This window comes from Chrysemys picta, chromosome 8 (assembly GCF_011386835.1).
Source record: "Chrysemys picta bellii isolate R12L10 chromosome 8, ASM1138683v2, whole genome shotgun sequence".
In the NCBI taxonomy this organism is placed as follows: domain Eukaryota; kingdom Metazoa; phylum Chordata; order Testudines; family Emydidae; genus Chrysemys; species Chrysemys picta.
The window spans coordinates 5,103,016-5,122,647 of record NC_088798.1 but is presented as its reverse complement, the minus strand read 5'-3'; the positions used below and the strand labels follow the sequence as shown (position 1 = coordinate 5,122,647).

At 50.4% G+C, this 19,632-nt stretch overlaps 1 protein-coding gene across 3 annotated transcripts in view; it reads left to right on the top strand.

Moving 5' to 3' along the window:
• LOC101934580 (vitamin D3 hydroxylase-associated protein-like) overlaps positions 1 to 19,161 on the top strand; it is a 35,035-nt gene extending 15,874 nt beyond the window's left edge. Inside the window, exons 7-16 of one of the 3 annotated variants that reach the window (XM_065553765.1) lie at positions 1,093 to 1,217; positions 3,754 to 3,879; positions 6,087 to 6,184; positions 7,368 to 7,467; positions 9,824 to 9,867; positions 12,030 to 12,069; positions 14,171 to 14,279; positions 15,350 to 15,495; positions 15,821 to 15,963; positions 19,034 to 19,161. In XM_065553765.1, coding sequence (XP_065409837.1) covers positions 1,093 to 1,217; positions 3,754 to 3,879; positions 6,087 to 6,184; positions 7,368 to 7,467; positions 9,824 to 9,867; positions 12,030 to 12,069; positions 14,171 to 14,279; positions 15,350 to 15,495; positions 15,821 to 15,952 — 920 coding nt within the window. In that variant the 3' untranslated portion in view covers positions 15,953 to 15,963; positions 19,034 to 19,161. Of the gene's footprint in view, positions 1 to 1,092; positions 1,218 to 3,753; positions 3,880 to 6,086; positions 6,185 to 7,367; positions 7,468 to 9,823; positions 9,868 to 12,029; positions 12,070 to 14,170; positions 14,280 to 15,349; positions 15,496 to 15,820; positions 16,039 to 16,348; positions 16,460 to 19,033 lie in introns of those variants that run through there. The other 2 variants (XM_065553764.1, XM_024112345.3) reach the window with 2 other exon arrangements.
• Positions 19,162 to 19,632: the final 471 nt, after the last annotated feature.

Below are 19,632 nucleotides of genomic sequence, written 5' to 3'. Positions count from 1 at the left end.
GCCTGGGTTGACAGACTCAGGGTGAAGTTGCACTTTGAAATTGCATCTTGGTCTGGAGCCCACCTCCCTCATAGAATCTCAGGGTTGGAAGGGACCTCAGGAAGTCATCTAGTCCAACCCCCTGCTCAAAGCAGGACCAACCCCAACTAAATCATCCCGGCCAGGGCTTTGTCAAGGTGGGCCTTAAAAACCTCTAAGGATGGAGATTCCACCACCTCCTTAGGTAACCCATTCCAGTGCTTCACCACCCTCCTTAGACTTCCTTTCTGTTCTCCCACCTGGCTCGTTTGTTTAGACTGTGTGCCCTCTGTGGGGGGACTCTCTCTTACCACACGTGTATATAGTGCCTAGCGCAACATGATCCCATAATAGTTGGGACTCCTAGATCCTAGAATAGCGTAGCTGAAGTCGACGTATCTTAGATCGATTTACCTCGGGTCCTCACGGTGTGGGATCGACGGCCGCGGCTCCCCGTCGACTCTGCTACCGCCTCTCGCTCTGGTGGAGTTCCAGAGTCGACGGGGAGCGCGTTCTGGGATCAATTTATCGCGTCTAGACGTGACACGATAAATCGATCCCCAATAGATCGATCGTTATCCGCCTATCCGGCGGGTAGTGAAGACGTACCCTAAGTGTGGAGATTCCACCACCTCCCTAGGTAACCCATTCCAGTGCTTCACCACCCTCCCAGTGAAATAGTGTTTCCTAATATCCAACCTAGACCTCCCCCACTGCAACTTGAGACCATTGCTTCTTGTTCTGTCATATACATATATGTTTTTAGTCTCACAGCAAATAAGTTAATAATTTACTTAATTGGTTAATAACATAGTAAAAGCATCCTGACTGGTTAACAACTTAGATTGCAGTATATGATATTAAAACACAGTGTGATTTCATTATTAATCAAGGAGCTGCACTAAAGAGCCACTTGTGGCTCTCGAGTCCCTATCTGAGTATCACTGATTTAGTACATCCCGGGTCGGAGCAGGATTGTTCCCTCCAGAGTTCAATCTCTAGGCGAAAATCGTTTTTTTTGCCACCTCAAATCCCATTGGTTAAATTATACACGTTCTTCCATATTGATGCCAGTTACAGGAGCGGTAGGACCAATGGCGAGGGACGTGGACAGCCTGGCTCTGTGCATGAGAGCGCTCCTGTGTGACGACATGTTCCGCCTGGACCCCACCGTGCCGCCCCTGGCCTTCAACGAGGAGGTAGGTCTTTGGAGAGTGAAGTAGCACTGCTTTCCTCAAGCTGTTGCTGATAGGATCTTCTCAGAGACCCGGCTCTTGAGGGTCTGTTGGAGGCAGGCAGTTGTTCCTATCTTGCAGCCCGGAGCAAGCTTTAAATCCCCGTCTCTGTGCATTGAAACGGGCGCTCACCGTCCAGCACGAGTTCCCTCCTGAACAAAGCTTTCCAGGGAGAGGGACAAAGAACATTGGGGGTGATGGGAAATCTGCCCCAAAGGGCTTCCCGTTCCGGTGCACAAAGGCAAAAGCCGCCTGCAGAGATGGCCTGCAGCGTTCTCTCCTGGCTGTACAAAATGGCTGCACTTTCTCACACTGCCCGCTTTAAACTTCCCCTCCTGGGAGGAAGGATTGGGCTGAAAGGAGGAAGCAGGAACATGGGAAGTGGAGAAGGTGGGGGGGAAGGAATGAAAAGGAGACCTCCACTAAGAAACCCAACTGAACAAACGGGAGTGTTGCCAGCTCTTGGGACTGCATCATGACGAATGCCATTTCGGCCCTGGCTGCAGGCAGTCCGGCGAGGGCATGAAAAATTCCAGCCGTCCTCCGATTTATTGAGAGCGCTTCCACAACACCCTGCCGCTCAGGTGTGACATTGGAGACTGGGAGTTCTCGTCCTGGCTCTTCCATTGACATATTCATCTTTCCAGGCCCCTTGTAACCCTTATTATTAAACAAGCCTCCAAACAGCTCCCTTAGGGGAGGTAACAGCCATTCACCCATTTCACACGTAAGATAACGGAGCACTTGCACAAGGGAACCATGGGTATGTCTCCCCTTCAACATAAGTCAGTGTTTGAGGCTGGGCTCAAGCCTAACCCCCCTTGCATTTAGTCTACACTGCAATTGCACTAACCCAGGGCTTGCACCCAAGCTCCCAGAACCCTGCAGGGCTGGTGGGTCCAAGCTCGAGTTAAGCTATGACCCAGGGTCCTCGTCCTATTGCTTTGCAGTGTGGACACAGCCCCGCTTGACTCCCAGGAGTCAGCCGGATGTATCCCACAATTCCCTGGGACAACTTCCTTAGTCCTCTCTATCCCAGCAATCTGCCATCCACTCCACTCCCACCCTTTGTGTGTCTCCCATTCCACCCTTTGCCCTCCCATTTGCCCCATGCCAAGGGCTCTGTAGGCTCCCCATTCCCCTCTTCCCCCATGCTAAAGGTTTGGTGTGCCCCCATTCTCCCCGGCACCAGCAGTGCTGAGTGCCCCCCAATCCCATCTTCTCCCATGCCAAGGGTTCTGTGTGCCCCCTATGCCCCCCACCAGCAGTGCTGTGTGCTCCCCAATACCCTCTTCCCTCCTGCCACAAGCTCAGTGTGTACCCCATTCCCCTCCCACCCATGCTAAGGGTTCTGAGTGCTAGCCAATCTCCTCTTCTCCCAGGCCATGGACTCTGTGTGCCCCCCATTCCTCTCCCCTTCCCATGCCATGGGCTCTGTGCCCCCCATTGCCCTCTCCCCATGCCACGCCCTTTATGTGCCCCCCATTTGACCCTTTCCCATCCATATCAAGGACCCCCATTCTTCCTTCCTGCCAGGGGCTCTGTGTGCCCCCCCCCATCTCCCCAATCCACTCTGATATCATTTCTTTCTGTCAGGGGGAGGAGGGGATAGGTCCAGGGGTCAACATTTTGTAACTGTCCCAGCTCCATGGGCAATGTGGAGATATTAAGCTTTGTTTTGCTGTTGTGTTTGTCATGTTTGTATGTTGGGGACTGGGAATCGCTCCTTTAAGAACAGGGCCCAGTGGACTGAGAGCGCGTTTGAGATGGAGGCAGGGGGGCGCATTTGGCCTGTGTGGCTAAAGAATGTCAGAGCCTGCCTGCATGAGATTCAGACAGTTGCCTCCTTCTCAAAGGGGCAACGTTAGTATTCTTGGGGGCTGGATGCCTGGGGGTCGCTACTCAGCGACAGACCATTTCACCTGGCCATCACCAGTTTGAATCCTGGCTGGCCTGGCTCAGGAGAGGTTAAAAATTAGCTGTTCCCATCAAATGAGCTGAGTTTGGTGAGACCAGTATCAGCAGCTAGGTCACAGACTAAGGGAAACAGAGGAGTACACAGATTCCCTGGCACAGGGCAAACTGGGGGCAGAGACTTGGCATAGATGGCAAGCAAAGATTGTCTGTTCTGTGTTTGTACAATGAGAGAACTCGTCTATTGAGAGCTTGTGTGGCCAGGGCTGAAATGTCCTTACACTGCACGTTTGCAAGAAATGTTCCCCGCACACACTGGGAATGGGCAGGGGGAGTTTTCAATCAAATGCTAACCCCCCATCCCCCAAATATGATTAAGGGTCTTTATAAAATCTCAGGCTTTGGGGCGAATCTCATGATTTTGGGGGTCTGACTCCTGGTGTTTTTTTTCACGTTTGGGACTGGTAAAAACGTTTCCCCAAAACCTTTTGAGGTCCACCCAAGTCTGGGAAAAGTCTGATCTATGTTCTAATCCCAATACACGCCCAGCTTGAACTGTTTTAAAAGAAGGCTCCCTTCACTTCAGGTGTACTCCAGCTCTGCCCCTCTTCGGATCGGGTACTACGACACAGACGGCTATTTCCTGCTACCTCCCTGCATGAGACGGGCTGTGCATGAAACCAAGGAGATTCTCCAGAAAGCTGGACACACAGTGAGCTCGGCCACTCCAACCTCTTGTTCTGAGCCTGTTTCTTTGACCTGGCCCATAAAAGTGAAATTGCTCTCCAGATGATTCTCTGTGTTTCTATAGCACAAGAAACCATCCAGCAATGGCTGGTGGAGTGGAGCATGGAGGGGGGCAGGACAAATGACTTAGATGGCAGTAGCAGGTCTCTTAGCCTGTGTGTGGAACCAGTCACTGGAGGGCAAAAGATCACTCATTCATATACACCAGTGGTCCCCAAGCTTTTCAGGGTCGTGCCCCCCGTTACCCCTGTCTGCACCCTGCCCACCCGGGGCCTGGAGCAGGGCTGTGGCTCTGAGGGGTGGGACGCAGACAGGAGTAAGGGAGCTGAGTCTGGGGGCAGGGATGGGGCCAGGAGTGAAGTCCTGGCTGGGGGCCAGAGTCTTAGGTGCAGGATCGGCAGCCAAGGATGGGAATGGGAGCAGAGCTGGGTGGCACTCCTTCTCCGCCCCTTATAGGGGATGGCCCGGGTCCCAGCTGTGCCCCCCAAGGGAGGTGCACCCCACAGTTTGTGCGTGGGTGTATATCAGAGGTCCCCAGAGCCAGTATGCTACAGAACTGTTCTGTTCCCTGCCATAGCAGAGGGAGCCCCCTAGTGGAGCAGCAGCACAGGGCAAATACTCTTGCTGCGGGATAACGAAAGGGGCCGGGCGTGGGGAACCGGTCACCCCTCTGTGGCATGTTCTTCTGATTTTAGCAGAAGGGTTGACAGGACGCAAAGGTTGAGCACAGACGGGCCCGTGTGGGGCCAAGTGCTCTTGTTTATTACTGGATCCCAGGTTTAGCAGCACCACTAGGGGGGTCCATAAGCGAGCCAGCAAACGCTCAAACTCTTCCGACGGTGGACACGGCACCTGTCTTGCTCCAGGGAGACGCTTCTCCCCAGAACAAGGGAAGCAGGGCAGAGAGGGCCGGGCCCTTTAATTAGTGCTACAGGGTGACCATGTTCTCTTGGGGACCCACCTCTTAGCAGGTGTCCGTCCTGCTGGGCCGTTCTAAAGGAGTTCTGCTGACTCGCTGTTGGCATTGTGGTTCATCACTAAGGCTACGTTTTAGTCACGGGTATTTTTAGTAAAAGTCACGGACAGGTCACGGGGAGTAAACAAAAATTCATGGCCCGTGACCTGTCCACAACTTGTACTATATACCCCTCACTAAATCTTGGGCCAGGGGATGCTGCAGGTGTTTGTGGGGAGGGGCAGCCTGGGGGTGCTGCAGGTGCTCATGTAGGGGCACCATGGGGGTGCAACCGATGTTTGTGGGGGGCAGCCTGGGAGGCGCCATGGGTGCTTGGGGGGGAGCAGCCCAGGACCCCCGCTGATGCTGGGGGGGTGGCCCGTGGCCCGAAACTCCTGCAGGTGCTGGGGTGGGGGGATTGGCGGCTCCCCGGAAGTGGCGACATGTCCCTCCCTCAGCTCCTAGCTCCATGTGCTGTCCCCGCCCCAAGTGCCAGTTACGCAGCTCCCATTGGCCGTGAACCATGGCCAATGGGAGCTGCGGGGGCGGTGCCTGTGAGCAGAGGCAGCACGTGGAGCGAGGTGCTGAGGGAGGGACATGTCGCCACTTCCAGGGAGCCTCCCAAGGTAAGCACTGCCCAGAGCCCTCACCCCCTCCTGCACCTAGCTGTGGCCGGTGCAGCTGGCCCCGGGGGCTGCCCGAGCTGCTCAGGTAGCCCCCTAGCCAGCCGCCCCGGCTGCTGCAGAAGTCCCTGAAAGTCCCGGAATCCATGACTTCCGTGACAAACTCGCAGCCTTACTCATCAACTCTGCCCAGGACGGAATGGAAGTAGGAATGGCTCTGGGAGGAGAGAGGATCTAAGGTCTGGGCTGAGCAGTCCCGAGGGAGGAGCAGCCACACCTACACAGAAGGCTTGAGCTGGAATCTGCTATATTATTAAATTCTAGGCAAATATAGCCATACCCCAGGAAGGGGGTGAGCTCTGAACCTGTACAGAGAGAGCGTGTCTTGGAGTGGGCTGCAAAAGCCACCAGCTTCTACGTTTATTCCCAAGCACGGTGCTTATTCCTGGGAGAATTCCCATTGAAACGAGGGGGGAAGCCACAGCAGTGAGCGATAAGCCTGGTGATGCGTGTTTGCAGGATCCAGGCCCTGAGCTATTAGTTACATTCCATGGAGCCCGGCTGCTAGTCGAATAACCTTTTGCTCTCATGTAGCTGGTGCCCTTTGCTCCTCCTCGGCCTGACTACGTCATGAATGAGCTTTTTGTGAAAGGTCTTTTTGCTGATGGAGGCTCCACTTTACTGGGCATGTTGTAAGTATAAACCCTCTGTCCTTCTGGTGGGAGTTAAACTGTCCCCGGCGAGCTCGTGTGTGACAGCCCATTAGCACCACCAGCAGCTCTATGTCAGGGCAGCAGGGTGTCTCCATGCGGGGCGGGGACGGAGGATGGGTTGGCAGAGCGGAAAGAGGTGGAACGCGGGTCTGAGACTAGAGACGAAGTGACCTTTCCTCCTAGCCTCGCCGGACTCACAGACATTCAAAGCAGTCGTTGCCCATAATGGAGGGCAGATGACGTGCTGCTTCTAAGAGAGAAGCCACGGGGACTGGAGGGGTTCTGGCCAATAAACGAGTGACTTGACTGGAAATTTACAACGGAGGCTGATAATGTCTGCAAGTGGGCGGGTAAAACTGGCCCCGGTGAGGTGATCAGAGTCAATATGCATCGATGGATAAATGCCAGACAGCACCTGGCACGCAAATCAACACCCTGCCTGCCACGGAGATGCCACTATTTATAGGCCATTAAATCAAAGCAAGACACTACCTGCCCCACAGTGCCTCCCTGAGTCAATCAAGTACAGCCTAAGGGCCAGCAGCTCTCTGCAGAAGTTGTGGACACCACAGGTGGATTGGTACACGTGGTACTGAAGCTTTAGGCCCAAGTTATACCACTTTCCAAACCTGCTCCAGGGAGTGTATCTGGGCCAACAGACGTGGTTGCCCCGAGTTAGGCACCTAAATGCAGTCAGGCCTCCAGACTTACCGTGGCGCGAATCTGGAGAATAAGGGCCAGAACTGGCGCTCGGTGGCTTATGCCAACTCACGCTAGAGGCCAAAACCCTGCAGTGCAATTCCAGAGTGACTCCAAGGAAGGCAACAGAGCTCCCCAGAAATCACACCCTCTGGATCTGCTCTTCCTCTCATTTCCAGGGGCGTCACCCCAGGGTGACTCCACTGATTTCAGCAGAGTTACTCCCAACCTCCGGTGGTGGAAGCTGGAGTAGAATCCGGCCCGTGGGCATTCTGCAGTGCAGTTTGCACCCATGCGTCGGCTGCTGCCTGCATCCCTAGCTGCGGGAGACGAATGCCATGTTTTATAGCAGAGGGAGTTTGTTTCCAGGCATTGAGACAGCAAAATTCTGGTTAGGTGTCAGCCAGCTGTTAGGTGTAAAGCAACTGGCTTCTGCCCACCCTCTCCCTCTGTTCCCTCCCAGTGCAGGGGACGTTGTGGATCCAGGCCTGGAACCCCAGGTGAATTGTTACAGGATTCCAACACTGGTGAAAAAAATGCTGGCTCTTACGGTTCGACCTCTGGTGAGTCTCATCTTCTTATCTCAATGCTGGCTTGCGCCCCAATGGCCCCAGCTCACATTCCGGGGGCTGGTGTCCATGGGAAGCTGGTGGAGTTTGTAGCACAATGACTGAGGTGAGGCCTCTTAAGATGAAGGAAAGTGCTGCTACTTTTCAAACTCTCTTCATCTCACTTGCCTAGTTTTTCCCCTAGACCCACCCCAGTTAGGTTTGTCGATGGCTATTGTTGGAAATTTGGGGAGGATGCAGAAAAGAGCCGCAAAATGATCCAAGGGCTGGAGAAAATGCACTACGCCAGGGGTCCTCAACCTTTTTCTTTCTGAGCTCTCCCTCCCCCCCGCCCCCAACATGCTATAAAAACTCCATGGCCCACCTCTGCCACAACAACTGGTTTTATGCTTATAAAAGCCAGGGCTGGCATTAGGGCGTAGCAAGCAGGGTAATTGTCTGGGGCCCCACGCCACAGGGGCCCCCACGAAGCTAAGTTGCTCGGGCTTTGGCTTCAGCCCCCAGTGGTGGGACTCGGGGCCCTGGGCTTCAGCCTCATGCAGTGGGGCTTCAGCTTTCTGCCCTGGGCTCCAGTGAGTCTAACATTGGCCCTGCTTGGCAGACCCCCTGAAACCCCTTTTGAGGCCCCCCAGGGGGCCCCTGCCCCCTGGTTGAGAACCACTGCCCTACAGTGAGAGACTTAAGGGGCTGTGTTCAGGTTATTAAAAAGCAGATTGAGAGGTGACTTAATAGTGGGTGTATAAGTACCTTCCCCGGGGGTGGGGGACCAGGTACTAAAGAGCTCTTTAATCTAGTGGAGAAAGGCAGAGCGAGAACCAATGGCTAGAAGCTGCAGCTAGCCAAATGCAAATTAGAAAGAAGGCCCCAGTTTTTAACAGTGAGGGTGATGAACCAGTCAACCAAACTCCCAAGGGAAGTGGTGGATCCTCCATCTCCTCATGTCTTCAAATCCAGCCTTGGATGCCTTTCTGGAAGAGATGTGTTAGCCATTGCACTCACGACAAGGGGAGCAGGGCGAAATCAATCCCGTGTTATGCAGGAGGTCAGACTAGATGATCGAAAAGTCCTTTCTGGCCTAAAAATCGATGAATCTCTGATCTCAGTTACAAGCTTTGGTTTGAATTTCCTTTCCCAGTGATTTACTCCATATGTTTATTACTCTCGGCCTGAAGTAATTTTATCTCCTCAGGTTGAACCATTTAATTTCTCTGTGTTCATTTTTCCCATCTGTAAAATGGGGATAGCGCTGACCGACCTGTCAGGGGTATTATGGGGGTGAATGAGGTCCTGTTTGTGCAGTGCTAGCACCGGATGTTATAATGGTAATGTTAAAGAACACACAGGCGTTGTTGTAAAAGGGGGGCAGGGGTGTCCTTGGCCCAGAATCAGTGGGTGGCGTTGTCATGTGCACTGGTTTGTTCCGCACCCTAGAAGTGGCTGCATCTCAGTGCTATGTTTTTCGTTTGTAAAGGGCTTTGTGTCTCTGGGCAGGAGCTAAAGCCCGTCAAAGAAGCCCATTGACTTCACTGGGCTTGGATCATGTGCTATATAAATTATTAATTATTAGTCTCAGCAATCTCTATGAAGTGCCATCCAAAGATAACCAGGGGGCTATTGACTAAAAAGTCAGAGCCTCAGGGATGGTGGGAATCCAACTCCTTCCATTGTGACATAAGAACATAAGAGCGGCCATACTGGGTCAGACCAATGGTCCATCCAGCCACTATCCTGCCTTCCGACAGTGTCCAATGCCAGGTGCTTCAGAGGGAACGAACAGAACAGGCAATCATCCAGTAATCCATGCCCTGTCGCCCATTCCCAGCTTCTGGCAAACAGAGACTAGGGACACCATCCCTGCCCATCCTGGCGAATAGCCCTTGAAGGACCTAGCCTCCATGCATTTATCTAGTTCTTTTTTGAATCCTGTTAGTGCAGTGGTTCTCAAACTTTTGTACTGGTGACCCCTTTCACACAGCAAGCCTCTGAGTGCGACTCCCCTTATGAATTAAAAACACTTTTAAAATATTTAACACTATTATAAATGCTGGAGGCGAAGCGGGGTTTGGGGTGAAGGCTGACAGCTCGCAACCCCCCAGGTCATAACCTCGTGACCCCCTGAAGGGTCCTGACCCCCAGTTTGAGAACCCCTGTGGTAGTGTCTTAGTCTTCACAACATCCTCTGGCAAGGAGTTCCACAGGTTGACTGTGTGTTGTGTGAAGAAATACTTCCTTTTGTTTGTTTTAAACCTGCTGCCTGTTAATTTCATTGGGTGACCATTTCCTGCAGGCTAGACAAGACTCTGGGTGCCCAGTTCTGATCCCAACTGAAATGTAATTTGCCTCTTTTCAGTTTCCGCGCCTGGCGGGTTATTTGGCTGCGCTGTGTGGAGTGAGGTAAGAGAGAGCGTCGCATTCGAATAACCGCATGGACACGGTGCATTTGCACAGCATGAGTTGTAGGGCAAAGGAAAGGTGGGCGTGTCCTGACCCTCTGGCTTTCACTTTCCTTCTGACATCGGCCCAGATCCTCGGTTGCTGCAAATCAGTGTAGCGGTGTTGACATTGGCAGCGCTCTGCTGATTTACATGAGCTGTAGTTCTGTCCCATCAGCTCGAACTTTTGCACGTCCTTTCACGCTGCTACCGGTAAAGTGCCATGAATTGTAACATCTGCTGCTTGCCAGAGTCCCACGAGCAGAGGCGAATGGATTGTAACCATGTAAATGGAATGGACTGTAACTGTGTTTAGGGAGTGGGCTGCAACTGTGTTAATCCATAGAGCGCACACGTTACGTGTGGGGAAATGGAGACCAGGGCTGACCAAGTGACTTACCCAAGGTCTCACGCTGAGTCAGTGGCTGAGCCGGCAATAAAGTCTTGAGTCCCATCCACCTGTTCTCACCACATTAGAGGCCACTTACCTAATGTTTTGGGACAAATCTTGAAGTTCCCAAGATTCTCCCTGTGCCATCAAGAGGAACTTTGACTAATTAAGGACTGAGAAAATACCCATCGTGTCCTGAGCCCTCTATTCTGTAGGAAGACGGAGCTAGAGAAGAGTATCTACAGCGGCCACCATCATCCTAGTATTGGAGTACCTCAAAATATAGGAACCCAGAACATAGAGTGGAAGGCACCACCTGGGTCCTCGTGTCCAGTTCCCCTGCTGTCGCTGGCCATCCCATCATATAATCCCATTCATAATCTTATCAAGTTCCACCTTCAGATGAATGAGGTTATTTGTACCCACAACTCTTACTGGGAGGCAGTTCCAGGACTTCCCTCCTCTGATGGTTGGAAACTTTCTAATTTCTAGCCTGAATTCCTTCCTGGCCAGTTTAGTCCCATTTGTTCTGGTGCTAGCGTTGCCCTTTGGCTTGAATAACTCTTCCCCCTCCCTGGTGTTTACCCCGAGAGTGGTCAGATCCCCTGTCAGCCTATGTTTTGCTAGGCTAAACAAGCCAAGCTCCCTCAGTCTCCTCTCAGAAGATGGGCCATCCATTAATGAATTTAGCCTCACAGCTCCTGTGGTGAGGTAGGCAACTTTTATTGCCCTCCCTGCACGGACGAGGAGCAGAGAGATGAAGTGACTTGCCCAAGCCACACTGGGAGTCTGTAGTGTTGGCATCCGTGTAGTGCTCTCTCCATATGCTGTCCCAGCCCTGCGCACTTAGGTGGTTCAGCAGACTTCAATAGTACTGCCCAGAAAGAAAGACCATTGGCACGGTGCAGTGACAAAGGCACTCAGCCAGGTTTATCGTCCTTAAGTCGCAGTACTAGTGCTCTGACTCTGTGGTTAGAGGTTCATTGACACATGATGCAAGGAGCGGCTCCATCAGCAGTAGGAGGATCTGCTGTCCCCTAGGCCACACAAAGGGTTAAGGCGAAGTACCCTGTCATTTATAGACTGAGACAAACAACTTACATATTTCGTGACATCTACTTGTTACCTCCCCTTGGATCTTGCTCCAGGGCAAAACATCTCTACGCATCACTTCTGTCAAAGTCTCTTATCTGGTGTTAGGTCAGGGCATACCTGGCTAATCATCTGGAGTGTGTTGATACACATACCCCAGTATCTGTTGCTTCTTTGGAGTACTTGTGTTTTAGCAACGCTAGCAATACCTTTGCCAAGGTCACGTATCGGACAGTGAACTTGTTAGCATCTGCTATAATACATGGCCTAACTTTGCTGACTACACGCCTCAGCTCTTACACCAAGCCCAGCTCAGGCTCTCTCTCTCTCTCTCTCCAACATGTGGAAGAGCTGAAAACTCAACCCAGATCTCCTGAGGCCCAACCTAGTACCTTAACAATTGGACCACCTTTCCCCTTTTTGAGGACTTCACTGTTCATTTGCTCGGAGGAGAGAGTAAAACTATTTATCTAAACTGGAAACAGAATCCATTGTTCCTTCTTTGTAAAATGATTGGTAAAATAACGGTGTCTTATACCAGTAGCATCTCATCAATGGAGAGGGGGGTATTCAATCACCTGTTCTGCAGTATTTTAGTCTTATTAACTGCAGTCGTTTTAACATGTTCAATTACATTTCAGGTCCGAGAAACTTCTGTGGAAGCAGCACGCCCAAGTGATGGTAAATGTGATTTTTCTCACTGCAAAGAGGAAAGCGAAAGCAAAGCGCCACCCCTAAAAACGAAGTGCAATCATGAAGCTTCATTACTCAGCAGTGCCCACCTCCAAAGTCCAAAAATCAGAGTTGTGCCCCCCAAAATCACGAGATTGGCCTAAAAATCACGAGATGCTAAGAAGTTATCAACTTGGGGTTCTTTTTATTTGCCTTCTAGTTTCTGAGTCTTTGGGGATGCTCCGGAGTTATATTTTCATGCTTTTCTCGGCAACTGAGAGGGCTAGAAATGTCCTCAGAGAAATGAGAGTGGAGATTTGCATGAATTCACATGACTCCAGGAGCTCAAATACCAGTTGTCGTGTGAATAGCAATAACATCACAAGAGTTGGCAACACAGCGTGATTGTAATTGCCTCTCAGCAGAGCCCCTCGTTTGTTCTGTTTGCTGCAGTTCTTTGGATCAGCGCATTGAGCTAAAGTGACGGTTACCCTTGTCTTACACACAAGACATTGGCTATTTGTGAAGGATCAGGTTGACTTTGTCAGCCCTGTTGGCCTTTAGAGCCCTAAATGTGTGCTAGCCAAGGCTGATCAAAACTCAACTGCTTTTCCTGCTCAAGACAAACCTTCCCTTGCAAGGGCTGAGGACAGAAATGAGGTGAGATTTGGGCAGAGAATGGGGCGGGAGGGGGGGTCTGTCTTCACTGTAGAGTTATCCCAGCTCTTACTCGGGGGTCAGTCTAATCCTCACTCCCATCCACACACACAAACTTCTGACCTGAGTTTAGTGATGATTTCAGCCTGGGCTACCTGGCCCATCCTGGGGTCCCTGCTAAAACCTGAGTGCTGCCTTCACTCACGCTGGAACCTGCCCACAATCCCCCCCCGGCCACCCAGAAGGGCAGACAAATTCTACCATTATTCACTGGAAAGGAATCAGAGCTTAGTGCAACCCAGAGAACCCTGGGATGTGCCCCCAGGAGTCCTAGCAACAGACACAGGGGAGTACGGCCTCATGAGGATACAGTAACTTGGGAAGGGCTTTGCATTGTGGCTGCTTGTACCCACGGGCGATCGCCCCGGGTAACCCTGCAGCGAAGACATAGCTTGGGAATGTCTTAGGCGATGTGCGGTGCTGATGAGATGCTTAACTACTCATGTCCCTCCTTCAGCATCCCTCCTGCTGGAAATAAGTTGGCATCCCTGATCCTGCATCTTGGTTGACCAGCACTTCTTCCCATGCATTTATACACTCAATACGCTGCACAAGCACGGGGCTCCATCCAGCTTGCTGGAGACCCCAGCTATCCATCAGAGCAAGCAGTCCTGGGCTGTCGTGGGCTCTAGCGGGTGATGTTCATTCCCTCTCTCCCCACTTTTAGGATCCACTTTGAAACCTTCCCCGCTGCCCCATAGGTAATTCTATTATGACCACTGCTACTTGCATATATTTAGACCAGGGGCTGGAGCATGCTCATTGAGGATGGACTCTTCCGAGATTTTAGCTGCTAAAGTCTAAGAAGTCTCCGCTGAGCATGTGCCAACTGAGATTTGTTCAAAGACTTATAAGTTGGCCAAAGTTGTGATAGCAAAGGGCACGTCCCTGACACACAGCCCCGCCTCCTACCACATTTCCAGCCCCTGCTCCCAATCACAGGGGTGGCAGGACTTTCCGCAGAAAAAGGTTGCCAGGATGTTTTAATATGGGCAAAACCATGTATTTTTCCTGAGCCTTGTTCTCAGAAAGGACTGGGCTGAAATCGTCCCCCCAAAAATTCAGACTGAGGCAGACTCCCAGCATGGAAAATTTCTGCCTGAACGATTCAAGTTTGGCAAAATATCAGACAGCTTTAATAATAGATGGTGCTACCAGCTCCGCCTATAATAATCCTCTATCGGGAGAGGCAGAAACTCTGCCTTGGCCTGGATAAAGCAACTGCTAGATCCTGTCTGCCATTGCTTTCTGGAATGCCATTCATAGGGGTATCTGTCTAGCTCCTTTCCCAACACACACGTGGCTCTGTCTGCTGTTAGGCCACACAGCCATGCTAGGGCTGGGTCTAGAACCCTGGATATAACAGGGCTTCCGTCTTGCGTTCTCCACCCAGGCTTACCGCATGGAGTTCATCGCCGCATGGAGGAAACTCAAGCTGGATGTCGTGCTGTGTCCGGTTCTAGGTCCTGCCTTCACGGTCGGCTATCCTGGGAAGTTATTCGGTAACCTGGCACTGGCTGGTTCCGTGATGTGGCAGCCATGAATCTCACCCTCACGGCCCTTCTGTTTGCACAGAAATGGCGCAGCTCTGAGAATCAACCTGCTAGAATTGTTAATACTGATATTTACTGCCAGGGATATCACTACCCGCCTCAGGAGACAGTGTGGTCTAGTGGGCAGGACAATGGCCTCAAAAACAGGGGGTCTGAATCCTAGGTCTAGTCTAATCTAACCATTGGTGTGGACTTTGAGATGTCCTTTTGGTTGAGTTTCCCCTCCCACCTCTTGTCTATTTTGACTGTGATCTCTTTCTGCCGATACGTTTGCATATCAGGACTGGATCAGGCTCAGAGCCACTAGACGCTCCCGTAATGCTAACAACGAAACTGCTTTTTTCCCCCCTTTAAACTAGCTAGCTCACCCAGCTACAATTTGTTTCTCCATCCCTGGCTCAGCAGGGAAGTTTAATTCCAGAATTCATGTAATTAAAACAATAGATATAACTTAGAGAATTTTTCACTTGACCAGAGCTCAAAGACTTGTGATTATCTCAGCCCTGTACAAGTGTTAACTATCAAAAGTTCCCAACACCCAATAATGTCGATAGGGATAAATAAGCTCCATTTTGCAGCTGGAGAAACAGGGACACAAATGTTAAATGATCTGCCCAAGGGCTTTGGAGGACGTCAGTGTCAGAGGTGGATCTAGACTCCAGTGTCAGAGGTGGATCTAGACTGCCAGAGATTCTGCCTTCCCAGTCTGTGCTGAGGACTTTCGACCACACTCTCTCCACCCCGTGGTGTAAACAGAAAAAGGTGCAGATCATTGCTGGTGCGAATCATTTTGCGTGAGTGCGGGGCAGACGGCTGTGTGAACGACAGTCCCTGTTACCGATTTGCAGGGTTTGAGGGACGGCCCAGAGGGTGATTCTCAGAGTAGAGTGCAACGTGTCTTGTGTTCGCAAAGCGGATGCACGCGACGTCCCTTGCGCACTGTCGAGATCCAGAACCCCACGGCTGGCGCTGCCTCGCTGGATTCCCACTGGTAATATTCTGTGTTTTGCTCCTCCCAGCTGCTGTTTCCTCTACCATGTTGTACAACGTCTTAAACTTCCCCGCGGGGGTTGTGCCGGTCACCACCGTTACGGAGGCTGATGAGGAAGATCTGAAGCATTACACAGGGCACTACGGTGACCCCTGGGATAGGACACTGAGGCAGGTCAGCAGACATGAAGAAGAGGGGGTCATGGATGGAGTGGGGGACTGCTGGTGCATGAGATTAATCTGTTGCTACACTATGAGAATATCCCCCCCCCTCGCTCTCCTTATTAGAGCAGGAACTAATTGAACATGAGAGAGGCCCGAACTCTGCACTTCAGCTTCAGCTTTCCCCCACATTTGGGGGGCATTGGGATCTGGTATTTGGGTTCACCCCATTGTCAGGATGGGTCCAGCTAGGAAGTTCAGACCAGGATTCCAAAGGCTATTTGGATCCAGAGCCTGACATCCCAGGTAACATCCCGCGGCTTGTCTCTCCTCTGCAGGCTGTGGAAGGAGCCGTGGGGCTGCCTGTCGCCGTTCAGTGCGTGGCTCTGCCGTGGCAGGAGGAGCTGTGTCTGCGGTTCATGAAGGAAGTGGAGACGCTCGCCCGAGGGAGGAAGAGGAGAAAAGTGTGACCTCTCAGGGGGTATGTGTCTCTAAGGAATCCAGCTATTCCTTCCCAGCCAATAAAAGGATTGCAAAAGTCCTTTCAGCAAAACAATGCAAGGTTTCTCTCAAGTATTTACTTGGTGTCTAAAGTGCAGGATGAGAGCGTAAGAATCAATGTATAGCCAGAAACCAGCAACCAACCAACCCAGAATATCACCCAGCAAAACCAGGAGGGTGTGGGAAAGAGGAATTCCCCTGTCAGATCAGACATGTACAAACTGTTCTGGGTCATTTCTCCAACGCGAGTGGGGGAAGAAAAGCTCCGGTCTCTTCTCCCCTCAGTGTAAATGCAAATGATTCCAATTATTGATGTCCTACATAATTTATACCTTGGATGTTCTTTGCACCACCACCATCTTTAGGTCGCTCGGTAAAATACACTCGGCGCATCTGACACAAGGGAAGCTGTGTGGTCCCTTTAATAAAAAGGGACAGGACAATGTTTCAGGGCTTGAGGCAGACTTAAGATCAGACTTCAGCCCCGGGGAAGTTTTCAGTCTGATCCAGGAGGTTATGTGATTGCAGTGAAGCCAAAAGAGAAGAGAAAATGCTTTTAAAGGAGCCACAACCATCTGATTGGTGTCAGAGCCAGAGTCCTCAAAAAGAAAACGGGGACAAGAGACGGCATGAGGTCTTGTCCTGTCTTTAAAGTGAAGCTCTGCTCCCAAAATGGGACTGTAGCTCCTTTTTACTGGTCATCACTGAACTAGGAATCACAAGATCTGGGCTTTGTTCCCAGCTCTTCCAGTGTCTTGCTGGGTGAACTTGGGCAAGTCACTTCATCTCCGTGACTTGGTTTCCCTATATGTAAAATAGTGAGGCAGGGATGGGAGGGGAGCAGAATTGATGTGGGGTCTCTGGAAGGAGAACTGATGTTGGGGCGGTGGGTGAGAACTGGCATCTTGGAAAACTGATGATGAGACTTGGAGGGGGCAGAACGTATGTGAGGACAGAACATTGTTTTGGAGGATTGAGCATGATCAGGGGCATAGACCATTCTTGTATGTGGGGGCGAGAGTTAAAAATAAAAAATAATCAAATGAAAAATTGTAGACGGTTCAGAGAAGAGCCACGAGAATGATTAAAGGGTTAATAGTGATAGACAAAAGGAGCTCAATCTATTCCTCTTAACAAAGAAGGCTAAGGGGTGGCTTGTTTACAGTCTAAATATCTGTATGGGAAACAAATAGTTAATAATGGCTTCTTGAGTCCAGCAGAGAAAGGTCTAACATGATCCAATGGCTGGATGTTGAAGCTGACCAATTCAGACTGGAACTAAGACGTACACTTTTAACAGCGAGAGCCATTAACCATGGGAACAATTTACCAAGGGCTGTAGATTCTCCATCATAGACAATTTTTCAATCAAGATTGGATGTTTTTTTCTATAAGATTTGTTAGAGGGCTTTCCCTCAACCCCCCCCCCCCCGGTTCTTGTCATACAGACGGCAAGCAGCAAAAGACCAGAAGTTCAAAGTGCAGACAATGCGATGTTTATTGGGGTTAATGTCCAAGCAAGCATATTCCGAATCCCTTCACACCAGTCGGGCTTATCTCTATACGCCGATAGAATCTGTTCCCAGCTCTGACGCCTCAGAGCATTTACCCCACGTCCCCCTTCCCAGTTGACGCCGTACAGCCTTGCCTGTGTCCCTGTTCCCCGTTCCCTATTCCCGTTCCTCCCCCCCCTTAGCAAGCATGATTCCAATTTCCCTTCCATTTCCTGTTTGATCCCAGTTTATATAGTAATATTCTCAGCTATACCTTAACCAATCATTTTACTGAAATGTAACTAAACAATCCTAACATATTGTAACATAATTCTCTAACCAATTATATCCCACCACCCTAATTAACGTACACCCAGCATAATTAATTATACAGCAGACAGAAATAATTGGAGAACCAGACCGATTAACAATAGAAAAGTGGGGGCCATAAAGATAAAACAATACAGAAATGAGGGTTTCACAACCACAACCATTGATAAGTGATTTCTTGCCAGACAGGATGCCATCAAACTAAGTTTTCTTTAACCATCTTAAGATCTGTCTCTTTCTCTGGTGGCAATGGGCATTATCGGGACAGGATTGTCTTCCTAACAGCCCAACAGCACCTCATTTCAGTGTGACTGGTTTGGGAGGTGAGGATGTGGCTGTAGGCTTCCCAGCATATGGTTGCCCCTGCTGCTTAGCCAAAGGTCTTAACCTAAGAACAAGGCCTCAGACTAGCCAAGTGAGATAAGGCCCATACTCGGGCCGACTGTGACTTTGATTCTTTTGGCTGGTCCACACTAACCCCCCACTTCGAACTAAGATACGCAACTTCAGCTATGTGAATAATAGGCAGGCAGGCTCCCCCGTCGACTCCGCGTACTCCTCTCGCGGAGCAGGAGTACCGGCGTCGACGGCGAGCACTTCCGGGATCGATTTATCGCATCTAGACAAGACGCGATAAATCGATCCCAGAAGATCGATTGCTTACCGCCGGACCCGGAGATAAGTATAGACGTACCCTTTGTTTTTATACCCCTATAACTAGCTAAGTGATAAAAATACACCTAAGTTCTTAAAGTACAGGCTTTACAGGCAGGCCTGAATATCTATATTCTAACAAGATTATTTGGGGAAGTTCTCTGGTCTGTGTTATACGGGAGGTCAGACTAGATGATTCCAATGGTCCCTTCTGGCCTTGGAATCTATAAATAGCTGTTGAATATCCCTTTAATGAGTTTTGTACCAGACAAAATAGCTGTTCCAAACTCACTGTTTCCTTCGTTAATGCAATCCCTACCTTTTGGGGGGAGCAAGCTGCCAGTTGTTTACATGCATGATGCTGCATACGCATAACGGGGCTGAATTAAAGTTGCACAGATGATTTTAATTCTGGGATTTCCTAACTCTTGAGTGCTTGACTCTGCAACCTTAATAATGGGCTTTTAATGTTGTTTTGTTTGTAATTTCTTAGATTTTTTTTAAAAAGCAAAACTAAAAAAAAACAAATTCCATCATGTAGCTTCATTTTGACACCTACATGCTCATCAGCAGGGTTGGAGCCATCATACCGAACTCTACCACTTGAACTAATGCAGTAACTGATAGAGGATAACAACCTACTACTGCTATGTGGACCAGCACTGGAGGAAGGGGGATGAGACACCACTTGCCCAGTGTGTTTTCATAGATTTGCTGATAGAGTAATAGTGAGACATCAATAGTCAGGCATCTTGGGTTCCGTTCCAGGCTCTGGAGGGGAGTGTGCTTTGGTGGGCACAGACTCGTCTGCCCATTTTCCCCAAGCTTGACCCCTGCTGTCCCATTCCCTGCAGCCCATCCCTGGCTCCTTCTCCCAGGCTTCTCATCCCAGTCCCAGTCTCCTTGCACAGCCAGTCCTAGTTCTCCTGCTCTGAGCTTGCTGTCCAAGTCCCAATCTCCCCCTCTCCACACTCATTCCTGGTCTCCTTGCTGTATCTAGACTTCACGCAAAAGTAGTGAGCCAGCAGCCAAAAACAGGTGGAAAGTGCTTTCAAATGCACATACTAATGAAGCTTAAACAAATAAGATTTTTTTTGTTAGTTTCTGAATAAATACAATAAATTCACAATGGGGTTTGTGCCTTTTTAAAGCTTTTTTTTTCTAAAATACAA